The 15,951-nt window shown below is 43.3% G+C and overlaps 1 protein-coding gene across 4 annotated transcripts in view; it reads left to right on the forward strand.

Annotated features, from left to right (window-relative positions):
- The window catches only part of LOC117397174 (signal peptide, CUB and EGF-like domain-containing protein 3), a 55,094-nt gene that overhangs the window by 7,659 nt on the left and 31,484 nt on the right, over positions 1 to 15,951 (forward strand). For all 4 annotated transcript variants that reach the window (XM_059004183.1, XM_059004182.1, XM_059004185.1 and 1 more), the window contains exons 2-4: positions 3,047 to 3,169; positions 6,231 to 6,356; positions 12,791 to 12,925. In XM_059004183.1, coding sequence (XP_058860166.1) covers positions 3,047 to 3,169; positions 6,231 to 6,356; positions 12,791 to 12,925 — 384 coding nt within the window. The remainder of the gene's footprint in view (positions 1 to 3,046; positions 3,170 to 6,230; positions 6,357 to 12,790; positions 12,926 to 15,951) is intronic.

Genomic DNA, 15,951 nt, shown 5'->3' on the forward strand with positions numbered 1-15,951 from the left:
TTGTTGTTTTGTGGTGTTCCCACATTTACCGTAATACAAGGGTGTCGTTGCTTGATTTATTACTCTAAACCATAATTCTGAACTTATTTACCAGGTAATGGAGGAAAACGCTGGAAGTGTTGAGGTGGTTGTCAGATAGTTACTCACCCTTTAGCTGGTAGGCCTCGGCAAGTCCACCTGTCAATGGCACCAGACAGACAGCCTGAAGTGCCCTGACAGGTTTGAACAGACCTCGTCTGCTGAAAAAGTCAAACCCGGAACTGCAGCTGCTGCTAAAAAAAACCCAAGGAACTTGTAATATGAAAACAGAAAGCAGCGTTGCATCTTTACAGCTATGTGTGGTGGAGTGAGGGAGTGAAAGAGCCTGCCTCCCTTCCGCTCCAGGGCTCAGTCCAACAAAGAAACAGCCTTCACCACACAGAGAACATTATCCCAAAAGAAAGAAATGGAAGGAGTACAGCAGCTATTGTTTCACGCTCTTGTTTCACTGGAGATCTAAAGAAGTGCTGTAGATATTTCACAGCCATTTACTTAAGCCAATGAGCAGCTAATGCCAGTGCATGTCAAGGCAAGCTGTAGTGTAAAAGACTGCATTACTCAGGGTCTGAATGTTTTATGTTTTTCAAGGTCCGTCTTCATCCCCACATCTCACTCATTGTTCCACAAACACGTAACCATTACTATTGAGCTGAAGAAGAGCTTTAGTCTGAAACGTCCTGAAATAAAAGTTTTTTTAGGCATTTAAACCATTTTTTCTGCACTTTTCAAATGGCTATATAGTGTGCTGTTTGAACTTCTGTTTGCAAAAATCCTCTCGTGAGACGCTGCTGACTGGATCCCCCCAGCGTCACGCTCTCTAAGAATTGGATTCCAGAGTTCTCCAACATGTTTGTCTTTGAATGATTAATCCTGTACCGGCACTGAAACATTTTGTGTCACATGTTTTATCAAGTAGGGAATATTTACCAATCCACTGAAAGCATTGCGTTTACTGTAACGACATCAAACTAGGGCCTGCATGTCTGGGAGCTGTGGTAAACAGAGCAATAAATACACATATAAGCAGGAGAACGAACCTGACCTGCAAGTTTAAATAGTGTAAATGATGATTATACATATTGCCTGTGGAGATATTAAAAGTTGGAACAAGAAAGACATTGCGCGGTCAAGGAAGAGAGTTTAAGTAGACTGGCCCCAAGTTTATTGAATATATGTTTCAACATCTATCTTGCTTGTATTGATTCCAATAGGATGTTGCTTATCCTTGAAACGCATGCATGGTCTTGCATGGTCCAAGTGTGCGTGTTGTAAAAGACACAGTGGTAAGTTGAGTAAATCCCTAGTCATTTAAAGCTAGTTGGAAGGTGATAAGTGGCGTAGTCGGTTAATGCACTAGTCTTAATCCTGCAGGGTAATGAATTTACAATACTGCATTCATGTGCAATAGATACAGCATTGCAATTGTGTGTTTCTAGATGGTTTCTGTAATGTTTTTTAATGCTTTTAGAGTAATGAAGGTCCAGTTGGTTTGTAACAGTTTGGATGCCTACCTGGACCCTCTTGAAAGGAGACAGCCTTTATCTCCAGAGAGGTTTACACAAACATAAACCCACAGTGATGTAGGAGGGACAGTGTGGGTAAAGCAAAGCAGAAAGGCACCCTTACTGTGCAAATGCACCGCGCTAAACCTGCTGGGAAGGGCGTTCCCTTCAGGAGCAGGTTAACACGACGCCTCAATGTAATAGAAGAAACTCAAGCCTAAAAACTTCTTGAGCTTGATAGCCGGCGTGAAATTTCACTGGTCTGATCACAGGCACGTCTAACTTGACCGTCTTTAAAAACAGGATGCAGCAGTTTGCAGCCAAACGGAAGGATTTCAGGTTTTTTCTGTAAAGAAATATTCATTTAAAATGTATCAAATTACTGAAATACAGCCTGTGTTCTGATCTGTTCAAAGATTTTTTTTTTGGCATCAATTAAAGACTGTCTAAGCATTACACAACATCCACACAAACGCCTCAGTGTTCAGCTCCCCGCACGTGCCATTTGAATTGCAAATTGTCTGTTCGCTTGCTGGGTCAGCTTTGGGACTGTCCAGTAAACAACATCAAAAGGTACTGCAGCCATTTCACAAGGCATGACTTACCGGTATACAGCAGTGTGCAAATTCATTACAACACCCCATTGCTTCTGTAGTTTAGATTTGTAAAATGCATGAGACTTTTTTTGTTTATGATGCCTAAAGCACAAAGCGGTCTGACATTTTCACACACAAGTGCCTATTGTTTCTATATCACTGAATACTGACCGAAAATTTAAATTCTCACACCGTGAGGTTTTCATGCAGGTAGGTATATAACTGACAGATCTTAAGGTGTTCAAATACATTTGCACACGACTGTAAAGCATTTCATTCAGTTATGAATGGGGCATTATCAAAACTGAAAATCCAGGCAGATGCACAGTAGGTGTTAGCATGCAGACATATTTTGCATTTGACTAATGAACAGTTGGTCCTAATACCTGTCCTTGCACAAAGTGAAAATGAACTGGATGCCGATAGGACGAGAGATGGATCTGGAATCAGTACTAACGGGGTTAAAAAAAGTCCACTTCAAAATGTGCAGGTGACAGCATCATCACAGCTCCTTTTGACCAATGCTGGAAACTTGCAGTCCAGGTGATTCACCTCTCCAGTGGCTGTGTCTTCTAATAATTCCCTGTTTTTATAACGTGTCACTCTAGTATCAAAGCCTGAGATTGATTTGTCACACCTGAGCTTAATTAGACATATCCTAGGGGCCACCGGTTTAGGCATAACTAATTAAGCTCATAATAAAGCCTGGTGTAACTAATTCCGCTCCGAATAAGCTTATGAGCTTATCCTGAGCTCACTGAGATACACAGCAAAGCACAGCTAATGCATAGTGCTGAGCTGGCAAGGGTGATTCATTCGACATGGGGCTGAAGCGTGCAGCGAGGCCACTGGAGCCCTGCAGGCCTGCTCCTGTCTCACCTGCTTTCCTCTCCTTCTCCCTCTCTCTAGATGTTGACGAGTGTGCGGAAGCCTTGGATAATTGTAACATTGACGCAATCTGCCAGAACACCCTGCGGTCATACAAATGCATCTGCAAGTCCGGATACACAGGAGACGGCAAGCACTGCGAAGGTGAGAGAAGCCACAATGCAAAATCTGAAATTCATCTGCTTTGCATTTATGGTACCTCCACAGAGCAAGAACCTGTTCATTTATTACAAGCACTGAATCTGAACAACTTCACAGTGGTTTTTATCTACGGATGTTAGATTCTGTTTAATTATCTGAACTTTAGGGTTAAACACGCTGAGACATGAGAAGTGATTTTATTTCCAATAGGTATCCAACTCAAGGCATAACTCCATAATCTATTAAAAATGAAAGCTACAATACGATCATAATGAAAATGAAAAGAACCCAGCTTATTCTAAACCGTTTTCAACATGTTTTGTGATAAAGAAAAATGAATCCAACTGCCAGTACTCAAGATGCAATGCAGCATTACCAGACTGTGCCAACTGAACTAATGACTTTTCTGATAGTGAACAGAAAGCACGAAGACCTTGAATATGATTTAATAAAACAAAGGCGCGTCTGGGAAAGCTGCATTTCACAGGAGAGGGCTCCCTTTTGCTGACTGGGTCTCTGATGGTCAAAGCCCTGCGTTAAATTTATTACACATGTGTGGCAATGTGCCCCGTCCCTGTGTGCATTTGTATGATGCGTGCGTGTGTTAATGTTGGTGTATAGTCATTGGTACACGGGATATAAACGGTCTGTGTTTCACGTGTATTTAAAAAGTGTAGATTTGTATTTAGGCACGAGGAGAGCACAAATCACTTCACGTGCTGGTTAAATGTAATATGTGAGCACGGGGTTGCACAGAATTAATTCACGTGCTGGGATTCAAGTGAATAATTAATTAGTAATTGAATCCCAGCACAACAGTATATATAGAGACACGTAGCATGCAGTCGGGGTTAGGTGTTCAGTGAGTGGAGAACGGGTTTGGAGACGGAGGTGAAGTAAAGTAATAATAATAGTAATAGTTAAATCTGCTCACCGTGTTTGTTCGTCTGTCCTGCACCGTCTGTTTCGTGTTTAGTCGTTTTGTATGTCTGTTTATTTTGGCGCAAGTGCCGTGTCCTGTGTTTTTGTTGTTGCAAACCTTTTATTTTCTGTTCTGTTTATTAAATGCTGAACGCGATAACGCGTTCAGCCTCACCAAAAACCCCATCTCTCTGTGTGTTACTTCCTGATTCTGGTCTGACGCCACCCACTCCGGCCGTCTTTGTGACAACATGTTACCAAATTAAATGAGGGTACTAAATACAGCGTTACACACACAAAGTTACTGCCAAAGCACGGAGAGGGCTGGGACCTGCGCTCCACTCAGTCGGACACATTTTTGTTTTCTTAACAGATTTATCTGAAGTTCAAAGCCTGGTGGATTTATTATTTTTATAATTTTTTTTTTTTCATAAAGCGATATTTCACAGTGTCACTACAACTGTTTTTCATGGCTGTTTGCCTGGAGGCTGTGAACTTTACGTTATTTCATTTCGCTAAAATTTATTCACTGGGAAAGACCTAATTGAGACATTCAGTCTTGTATTTGAAGATGCCCCTCGGGGAAGGGAGAAGGGAAGGGGGGGCTAGACAAAACATTTATAGGCTACTCTCAATCACACAGTTAAAAAATTAACAACATGCATTATGCTTGTTGACAGTCCAGTTAGTTTACATTTCCCCAAAGCAGCTGTAGGGACAGACTTCCATGCTTGCTGGGACTCCTGCTTTTACTGTGTCAAGTGTAACAAAAATGATAACCCTGATCCTCCTCCAAGGAGTGTATCTTACAGAAGCTCTATGGTCTGTATAGTTATTTAGATTCCATGTAGCCCACCCCTGTCCTGCCATTCAGCAAAGTCCAGCACGAGCTTCTTCCTCCCAGAGAGCCAGCTCAGCTCCAGCTTTCTACCGCAAGGGCAAAAACAAACAGAATCTGGAAACGAGAAACTGAGCAGCATTTTGTAATGCTAATATAGGTCATTAGCCCCCTGCAGTCAGCGAGTGCTGTGGGGCATTAGGCTGGCTCTGACCAGATAATCCCTTAAAGGGACAAGACTCTTGTTTCAGCTGGTGTGTTCGTGTGTCTCGGTCCTCGCAGTTTATTAGCCAGATCTGGCATCCTGTTTGGAGGGTTTGTAAGAGTGAATGCAACATGCAGCTGATCAAGCGCCTTATTAAAATCCACGGACATTCTGAGGACAGGACCGAGCTAGGTTCAGCCTAGCCACAAACATTATTCAGATTTAATATCCCTAGGTAAACCTATAGAAAATGATGTTCAGTTTTCTTGTAACAGTATTTGGCTTGCCTGCACCCAGTCCTGGGTTTCCAAACTTGCCTGGTTTTTTGGTATATTATCGAAATGACCAGGCGGTGGGATTTTGAAAAACCAGGATCCTTGGTAAAGCTGAACTGCAAGTCACACCCAAGTCTGTATGTTGTTGTTCATACAGTTGTGAGGGAGGAACAATACATCAAACTCCTGGCTCCTGATCATTTAAACAATATACTTCACAGAGTTCTCAAAGCCTGGACTGGGCGCAGGGCTAGTGTTGGTTTCAAGCAGTGCAGTCGCCTGGGTTCTGCTCTCCCCCTCTAAACGAATAAGACGGCAGGCAGCTTCCCCGGGTTGTCAGGTTAAATTACGCAGCCCCCCCCCCCCCCCCCCCCTCTCCGGAGTGCAGCCCCCCCTCCCTCCTCAGCACAACAAAGGCGGGCCGGCCAGTTAATTTGCTCTAAATTGTCCGCTAAATGAGTGGGCAGAGCCTACACCCCCTGCCTGCACTTCATCAATCGCGCTGCCGTCGCCCAGCCCTCACAGGCTTATTGTTTCAGCTGCGGCCTTGTCCTCCAGCCAGCTCTCCCTCTCTCCCCATCACTCTTTCTTTCTTTTTCTCTCCCCCTCTTTTTCCTTTTTCTTTCTTTTCCATTTCTTTCCTTCTCGCACTCTCTCTCTCCCCCCATTCCCCTCACACTCTTTCTTCTCTCTCTCTCTCTCTCTCTCTCTCTCTCTCTCTCTCTCTCTCTCTCTTCGCTTCCTTTTTTGTTCCTTTAATTGTTTTTTCCGGCCCCTCTTTCGCCCTGCAGTTGTTGATTTGCTGTTTCTTTTTTTTTTTCGCAGACATCGACGAGTGTGACAACGAGTACAACGGCGGCTGTGTTCACGAGTGCATCAACATCCCGGGGAATTACAGATGCACGTGTTACGATGGCTTCAGGCTGGCCCACGACGGGCACAACTGCTTGGGTAAGCGGAGGCGGGCAGGTTCATGATTGCCTGTCACACACACATTCTGGAAAATGACTAGCCTTGGAATATCAAACAGCTAAACTGTACTACCTTCAAGTTCCCTCGGGTCTAACCACTGCTCCACACTGCCTCCCAGTCCCTTAGCTGTAACCTCTGGGCCACCCTGCTCACGCCCAAGTCCCTCAGTCCGCTGGAACGCTGTGCAGAGGTGGTTTTGTCTGAGCACAGTCGGCCCCTGTGTTCTCCAGGACTCTGGAATCTCAGTTATTCTTCAGTGCAGATTGTTGTTTGTGAGTGTGGTGCAGACACCCCGCTCAGGTGCTGTGCTGACTTGTATCCCTGCGCGGCTGAAAAGGACCCTGCGTGGGAATTTCCCTGGCTAGGGCTGCGCTCAGGAGCCCTGTGTTTGTGCAGCTCTGATGGATGTGTCAGACTTCAAGCTCAACCGCCTCCAGCATTTCATAAATCTTTTCCTTTTTTTTAATAGAATTTAATTAATGGCTCTTAACAATACCTGCTTCCCTGGCGGTTTCTAGCAACAACAACAACAACAAAAAAACAGTAATGATAAAATAAATACTTGAAGGGATGCTAAACCTTTTAAACCCTGTTTTATTTGTATTATTATTATTCTTTTTTTTTATTTGCATTCCAAGGTTCCAGCGTAATTGGTTTTGAAAGAGTGGTGTGCTTCACGCTATGCTGCTGAAGGTCCAAACCTCACATATACTGAATAGGCTTTGATGTTTAATGGCAGCAAAAGCTAACTTTTCATTATTAAATTCATGCAAATAAATGTATTTTACCTGGGCTTGAGTAGAACCTATATAGAACAATACCACAGTACTGTCAACAAACATTTTCTAATAGTGTGTATATATATATATATATATATATATATATATATATATATATTGACTGGAGTTGAGGCTTATCGGGGAAAACTCTTGCTCCAAGGATTCTTGCCCACTCGCTTCTTCAAGCAAAGAGCTTTCACTATAAGGTGAAAAATGCAGTAAATATCTGGTTCATTAAAAACGTATGAGAAATGCCAGAGCTTCCCTTTCATAACACGATAATCAGGAGCCATTATTAGGATACTGCGCTATTTTTGTTTTGCCTTTATAACGAGAATTAAAGTGCTAGTGGAGCGGGCAAATGGGAGCCAGGAGCATGCGGCTTCATAACTGGGTTACGTGGTATAAAGGGGTCTGCCTCAAAGTGGAGCTCTGTACCCGTGCAGAGAAATCTCTGATGCTGTGGCTAGTCTGCCATTTCGTTTTTTTGTGACGTGGCGTCAGAGAGCGCTTTTTGGACAACAGTTGCTTTTGGTGACCCTGCATCAGAAAGATGAGAGTTTCAATCGAAGGGTTTAATAATACATGCTGCAGTATATTATACCAATCCCATAGTAGTTTTTAAATTAGCCAGTACTGAGTTCTGTACTGTATTGAATGTGCAGCCTGTCAGATCTGCAGTACTGAGTTCTGTACTGTATTGAATGTGCAGCCTGTCAGATCTGCAGTACTGAGTTCTGTACTGTATTGAATGTGCAGTCTCTCTGATCTCCAATACTGAGTTCTGTACTGTATTGAATGTGCAGTCTCTCAGATCTGCAGTACTGAGTTCTGTACTGTATTGAATGTGCAGTCTCTCAGATCTCCAGTACTGAGTTCTGTACTGTATTGAATGTGCAGTCTCTCTGATCTGCAATACTGAGTTCTGTACTGTATTGAATGTGCAGTCTCTCAGATCTGCAGTACTGAGTTCTGTACTGTATTGAATGTGCAGTCTCTCAGATCTCCAGTACTGAGTTCTGTACTGTATTGAATGTGCAGTCTCTCAGATCTGCAATACTGAGTTCTGTACTGTATTGAATGTGCAGTCTCTCAGATCTCCAGTACTGAGTTCTGTACTGTATTGAATGTGCAGTCTCTCAGATCTGCAGTACTGAGTTCTGTACTGTATTGAATGTGCAGTCTCTCAGATCTCCAGTACTGAGTTCTGTACTGTATTGAATGTGCAGTCTCTCAGCTCTCCAGTACTGAGTTCTGTACTGTATTGAATGTGCAGTCTCTCAGATCTCCAGTACTGAGTTCTGTACTGTATTGAATGTGCAGTCTCTCTGATCTCCAGTACTGAGTTCTGTACTGTATTGAATGTGCAGTCTCTCAGATCTGCAGTACTGAGTTCTGTACTGTATTGAATGTGCAGTCTCTCTGATCTGCAGTACTGAGTTCTGTACTGTATTGAATGTGCAGTCTCTCTGATCTGCAGTACTGAGTTCTGTACTGTATTGAATGTGCAGTCTCTCAGATCTGCAGTACTGAGTTCTGTACTGTATTGAATGTGCAGTCTCTCAGATCTCCAGTACTGAGTTCTGTACTGTATTGAATGTGCAGTCTCTCAGATCTCCAGTACTGAGTTCTCTTGCTCTCCTCAGTAATTGGTTCAGTACCCTGTACTGTACTGAGTTTCCTGTCTCTCAGCTCCCTCTATACACTTGTGCACTAAATTATAAAGAATTAGAAAGAATTAGAAACAGGGGATTACCTTCCTCTTGTATTAACAAAATGAAGCTTTACATTGACATTAAGCTTTATTTAGCTTGACGTTTCCTGTCATAGGCGTGTCTGTAATCAGAAGTACATCAGGACACCTGTGATCTGGTATATCTGTGGTAAAGGACAGTGCCATGGCGTGGGCTCTCAGTGCTTGGCAGTCCGTCAGGCAGCTGTCTGTCACTTGAGGCTTACGCATGAAGGTAAACATAAGCACAGGTTTTCTTTCTTTCTTTCTTTTCATTCCAATAACGCGCAAAAAGAATCTTCAAAGGGATCTTGAAAGGCGAGACTTGAACCGGCATTAAAGAACCACTTGCTGAGGCATAACTACTGTAATCTTATTTTGTTTAGACTTTGTGTATTTCCATGCATCACAATCTGGTGACTTTGTACAGCTGAGAGGTTTAAAGCACCCATCTTGCCTCAACAGAGCTCTGGGGATGATGTCTAAATACATCTGGTGCGCCTGTCCCCCCTCCAACACCCAGCCGAGAATTAAAAAAAAAACATACTGGATCTGGATAAAAGAAATCCATGCACTGAAAATCGGGATTTCAGTATTGACAGCACCCACTGTATGACCAGGTAACCATTTCATGCATGAATTATGGAAAAATCTCTTCCATGTATGAAATGGTTAAAGAGCAGCCCGAGCTCCCTCCTGGGCTGGGATCGCTTCTCAGTCTCAATTTAATTGTGGGTTTGACACAAACAGAGCTGGGTAGGGTTACACGCAGGCTGGCTCGAGGGCCAGGGCAGATCAGAGGTGGAACCTGCAGGTGAGCCTTTGACTGCACTTCCTAATTGAAGTCAATTCCAGACAGAGCTGCTGGCTCTGAAACAGCCTGTGTGTTCGTGTGAGCGAGGGAGAGTGCGCAAGGTCAGGAATGAGTCTGGGAGGTGGGGGGAGCACAGCTCAGCTCAGCTCAGCTCAGCGCTCGGAGGACAGCAACACAATTCACATAACAAACTCCCAAGCAATTCAGCGCAATGCAATGGGAGCTCGTTTCCTGGTTTTTTAAAATTCCAATTCCATTTGCAATGGCTTTTTAAAATCAGTTCCCAATTGCAATGCCCATTCCTTCGAAGGGATTGATATTTCAGAGACACAATCATTGTTGTGGTTGTTCAGCTGCTTTCATGTGAAGCCAGTTTAATTGACTAACAGAGACTTCAATTGTAATTTGTTGACACTGTGAGGAGCTCATTAAAACCAGAATCCTGCTAATTGCAATTTTGATCAATGATGTGTTGGAATTGATTACAAGGGAATTGGAATTGAATACTAGTGCTGTGATGGCAAGCACATAAAACAAGAGTGGTACTATGATTTCTTTTGGGAATGCCTTCCAGAAGTTGAAGCGCGGTCCTCAGATATCTGCGACTACTGTAGACACAGCTGAGAACTGGGAAGGGCGTATAGATTTATTTACTTAGAATGGGAAATCCAGAGAGGATGCAGTGTAACCCAACCACCGTGTTTATGCATCGCTGGAGCTCAGCACTGGGGCAAGTGTTATATATATATATATATGTACATATAAACAGCGGGCTATCTGGGAACCGGTCAGACAAATAGACAGAAACGTTTTTCCAAAGGTCTGATGTGGCTCTTTATCTTAATTAAGGCTCTCTTTCTTTTAACATCCTCCAATAACACGGGCAGCCTTTGAGACCTGGTGAGTTCACAGTCTGTTCACACTAATGCCGTGCTCCCTGGAAGTGACTTTTAAAATCTGGAAGTTTGATTGTGTCGCACCGCAGAGCAGAGCAACAACACTGCAAAGTAACGCTGTGGTTTTTTTTGTTTTTTTTTAATAGAATCCATGACTCGTACTGTTACCATGCTTCTGACATTTTCACAGAGGCTCGTGTACATCAAGTTTGGTTTGAGCTGTACTCCACAGAGTACATTTTGTTTTAAAAAGGCCCGTATTAAAAGGTAAAACTCAACCGTTGCAACAAGCAGGCTTTTTCAGTGATCTGAGATGACCTGTTTTTTTCTGCTTGGCATACGCGTGTTAGTTATGGATTAGCATATTAATATCTGGAGCTGAGAATGTGTGTGTAACAGTGTGGGTGTTTGATGGGGGTTGGGGGGGTCCCTTTTCCTCTCGGTTGGGGAGGTTCCCGAAACGCTTGAGTTCAGATTGCACTCTGCTCCCAGTTTCCCTTGGCAGTCCTGGAGTGTTGCTTCTATCAGCTACGTTTATTCCCCTGCTTTCATTTTTTAATTCCATTGGGCTGAGAATCCCCACAAAGGAAACCCAATCCCGTGGCCTTCCACGGCTGGACAAACAGACAGAAAATGAGTTTCACATGAATGCTTATTAAAAACCAGTGTGCATACAGCAGCATCTTAATGCGAAGAGCCCAGAGCGGGAGCAGCAGTGTGGAGTAGTGGTTAGGGCTCTGGACTCTTCACCGGAGGGTTGTGGGTTCAATCCCTTGTGGGGGACACTGCTGCTGTACCCTTGAGCAAGGTACTTTACCTAGATTGCTCCAGTAAAAACTGTATAAATGGGTAATTGTATGTAAAAAATAATGTGATATCTGTATAATGTGATATCTTGTAACAATTGTAAATCGCCCTGGATAAGGATGTCTGCTAAGAAATAAATAATAATAATTCTAATAGGGGTGACCTGGACTATACTCCAAAGAAAATAATAAATATTCTTTAATATAAGTTCATACTTCGTGTGAAGGGGTGTCTCTTATTATAAAAGAAAAAAATAAATCTCATTCACAGAAAACTTTAGAATTATCATGTATAGTTTTAACCACATTATTTGACAGGTGCAGGGTCTACTCAGCAAGGGATCAAACCAAATATTTAAGTCCCAAGTACTGTTCTATATTCTCACGCAATTAATAGAAGTAATCTGGCTCAGGATAAAATAAAATGCAACCGTTCAGGACTGTGGGGGGTGGATGTGATATCAATTAATGGTTCAAGTCATTGTGCAAGAAATCCGAAGAAAAGGCATTCAAATATGAAAGGAAACCACATCAGAGAGACAGGGCTACTGAAGAGGTTGTTATCACTGCTGGGAGCACATCCACCACCGGGTCACGAAACCACTGAATCCAGTTTGGCTAATGTGTACAACCTGGCCTTGCTGGGGGGGGGGGGGGGGGGGGGGGTGCGTGCGAAGGGGTGCTGGTACTAGTTATTACACTGCTATACTTCCGAGTCCTTCAATGAAACTCCCAAGCTGTTCAAGCACTTTGTATGGGCACAGGACCTCTTTGTTGGAAATTACCTTTTTTTTTTTAAGGAAGACTGTAGTGTTACCGTGCTGAAATACTTCATCAATCAGGAGAAGGCAAATAAAGAAATCTCCCTAGAGCAATGGATTATTCATTTATTTCTTGCTTGCCGTTAAGAGAGTTTTTGGCATTGCTAAAGGTTTAATAACGCTTTGAATCTGCAGCCTGGCTGCCGCGCTCCATGCGAAGGGGTTGTTAGTGCAAACATGACGGTTATGAGCTCGGTCAGGGCAGTGAACGGGAGGAGAATACTTGAATTAACTATCGAAGGAGCAATAAATTGGGCACTTCACCGGTTTTAAACCTGACCCTGGTGTCATCTGAAAATACAAGACCCTCCACGTTGTTTTGCGGAATGCAATATCCAATTTGTGGCAGTATGTCTTGAGCATCCCTCCTCTCTATTCTAATATTATTGAATTACACAACTCATTTAACCTGTTTGAGGCAGATATTTGGTCTCTCTGCAGTAGTTTCCGTGACCTATTAAGACTGGAACCTCCTGTGTGAAGCTATGAAATCCTGGGTTTAACCCCCTTGTATTGGGGTGAGTGACAGGGTTCAATGTTGATTGCTGTCTCTCTGTGCTCACAGATGTGGACGAGTGTTTGGAGGGGAACGGAGGCTGCCAGCAGATCTGTCTCAACATGATGGGGAGCTACGAGTGTCGCTGCAGGGACGGCTTCTTCCTGAGCGACAACCAGCACACCTGCATCCAGCGACCCGAAGGTCAGCCCCACCAAACAGCGCCCCCTCTGGGAGGGAGGGGTAGGGGATGGGGGGGGGGACTAACTTAAAACTGTATATTGATCTTTCACATAGCATGGGTCTGATTCCAGTCTTTTTTAATCAAAATTTTTTTTTTAGGAATGAAAGGTCTGCAGGTGTGGTTCTTTAAAGTGGGCAAGTTAGGATTCCTATAAAAGTGACCATTGTTTCAAAAGTCTTTGATTTAGGTTTTCACAGGTACCAGGTGGTTACATATACAAACCATGCAGATATTATAGCATTTAAACAACTTTAATAACAGCAATGCCTTTATTAGAATAAGCCTTTTTGATGTAGTTCAAATAAAACCCATGCAGTAAACAGAGAAAGAAAGAAAGAAAATCCAGGATGAAGATGATTCCACGTTCTGTTTATTGATTATTTTTTTTCCCCCCAGTTGAAAATGTAATGCGTTAGACCTGAGGCTTAGTCTTACTTACAGTATATTACCCAAACATAAAACATCTGTCTGCTTCTCTGTATATCTGCTGTCGCACTGTCAAGCAGCTCCTGTTAGCTGCTTCATCGTTTCTTCACCCTTCGTTTGTTCTCCTTGTGTGTCAGTCTGTCCCAGTGATTGCACAGCCCTTCATTTCACTCTGCACTGTTATTCCAGCTCTGCTACAGGTCTTTTTACAGCGAGAGCTTGTAAGGCTAAGTTTAGACTAACCAGCATCATACAAGAACCCTGAGGCTAGTACACAGGAGCAAGGGTGAGCCCGAACCCAAATGCCCATGAATTCAACCATACCGAACAGTTCTGAAACAAGAGCGCATGAAACGCCAGGAGGCAGTGTGGTCCAGGGCTTGTAACCAGAAGGTCACCGGTTCAGATCCCTCCTGTACCACTGACTGACTCACTGTGTGACCCTGAGCAAGTCACTTCACCTCCTTGTGCTCCGTCCTGTGGATGAGATGTTAAATCAATATTGTAAGTGACTCTGCATATAATGCACAGTCCACAACCTACCTCTGTACAGCGCTTTGTGATGGTGGGCCACTATGAAAGGCGCTATTAAAAATAAAGATATTATTATTATTATTATTATTATTATTATTATTATTAGGTCAAGCTGGATAGCTTCTCTGAATTATTTTTTGTATTGCTGTATTTTACAACAACAGTAGCATGCACATCGCAGTGGGATTAAAAAAGTTAATGAACTATCAAACACATAGCCGAGGGCTGCAGCAGGTCCTGTTTATAGAGCATTCCTGTGGGATTCAAAGGCAGGGGGCTGGGAGGCGTTGTTACAAGTCCTCTGTAAAGTTGCAACCACATGTGATTATGAACTAAAGAGCAGGTAAATCAGGATAATAATTCAGAAACCTTTAAAGGTGAACTTTACGTATTTTTTTTAATACAAATGCGGTTTTGTGTTAGTATGTCTCTCGATTACACACACACACGCACTGATTTTTGTATTAGCCCGGAGCACACACAACACATTATGTTCTCTCCAAGTCCTGCACACAGTATCATCTTAAAGGGTATTCAATGTCTACTAGCCTCCTTTTATGTACTTTGTAGTCATCCGATATGAATAAGGTGTTCTCTCAGCTGCCGTTGCAGTGATGCTGGCCGTTGCCAAGCTCCTCGCAGGAAGCCCTTGTTAGGGGAGAAATATCCCAATTAGTGTCCAGAGCTGCCAGCTGCCTGAGCTAATGACAGAGGAGTCGGGGCCTGGTTGTGATTAATCTCTCCGTGATGGAATACCTTTCAGGAAAGTAAGGCTCTCATCTTTGCTTGACGGAATGTAACAGTTCATTTGTTTCAGATATCACCCCCCCGAGGGAAGTAAGCAACCTCTTGAAGGGTCGGCTGCAGAGCCCAGCGGTCAGCAGGAACGCCGTTCGGGGCGGGAGGCTGGTTAGATGATGGGTGACCCCGAACCCGAACCTGAATACACAACCATGCCAAGTAGATAAGTGGCTTGACTGACTGACACTGGCTGTGGGTTAGCTTTCAAAAGTTCTCGAGGGGGGTTTGAGGACATTTTCAACGTTGTTTGTCCATCACAGATATATCTGAGAATCGACACCAGTAGTGTAAATCACTGCGAACCGTCTTTCCATTGCGTAGCCTTAACAGTAGAACTGCAGTTTCACGTGTGGTTGAATCAAAGCCTTCTTAGCACTAATATGTACGTGAAGTGTGAGAACTTTCAAGGAGTGTATGTGAAAGCATTGTTTCAAAACTGCGGAAGCTTATAAACCAGGTTATAAACTCGTCTTCCTGAGCCAGTTAACATGGTATAGAGACGCTTGTGCCAGATTGGGAGTGGCAAGCAACCAGGTCTCTGAAAACGAAGCCGACTGCTTTCATGTAATGGATTAACAGAACAGACACCTATTACTGTAAATCAGGATGTCACCCAGTCAGCAGATGTCCCTGCCCGTCCGATTTTCTGGTATGCGTTTTTGGCTCTTAAAGCACAGCATTGCTATCCTAGAGACACCAACGCTGTCTTCCACACCTCCAGTAATTGGATTTCTGTTGCACTGATCCTGTCTTTAAGTCAGCACTCAACACATTAAAAGTAATTACAGGGACAGTCATAGTGTTGGAATGGCTCCTGTTTAGAGACGGCAGAGCTGGGGAAGGTTTTGATGGGCCTCTGCCAAGTTATTCCACTGATAAGAGGCTGCCTCTCCCAAACCTGGAGTCTCCCAGCAGATTCCGAAGGGGATAATCAAAGTGAGTAGCGCAGGTTATAATCCGCAGTGCTTTTATAGAGTGTTATTAAAATCATTTAAAAAAAAAAAAATGTACGTCCCATCGATGTACATTTACCCCAACATTATCTGGGGCGCGGATCCTTTTCTAACTTTAGACAAAAATCATTTTTCAGTACAATAAATGATCACGACTGAACAAATTCTCGATACCAATCAGATCATCTGTATTGTTTTCAACCCTACCTGCTGTGACTGTTGCCATTGTGGAGCAGAACAAGAGCAGCAAGTATGTTAACGACGTAAATATA

Source organism: Acipenser ruthenus, chromosome 29, assembly GCF_902713425.1.
Source record: "Acipenser ruthenus chromosome 29, fAciRut3.2 maternal haplotype, whole genome shotgun sequence".
Classification (NCBI taxonomy): Eukaryota; Metazoa; Chordata; class Actinopteri; order Acipenseriformes; family Acipenseridae; genus Acipenser; species Acipenser ruthenus.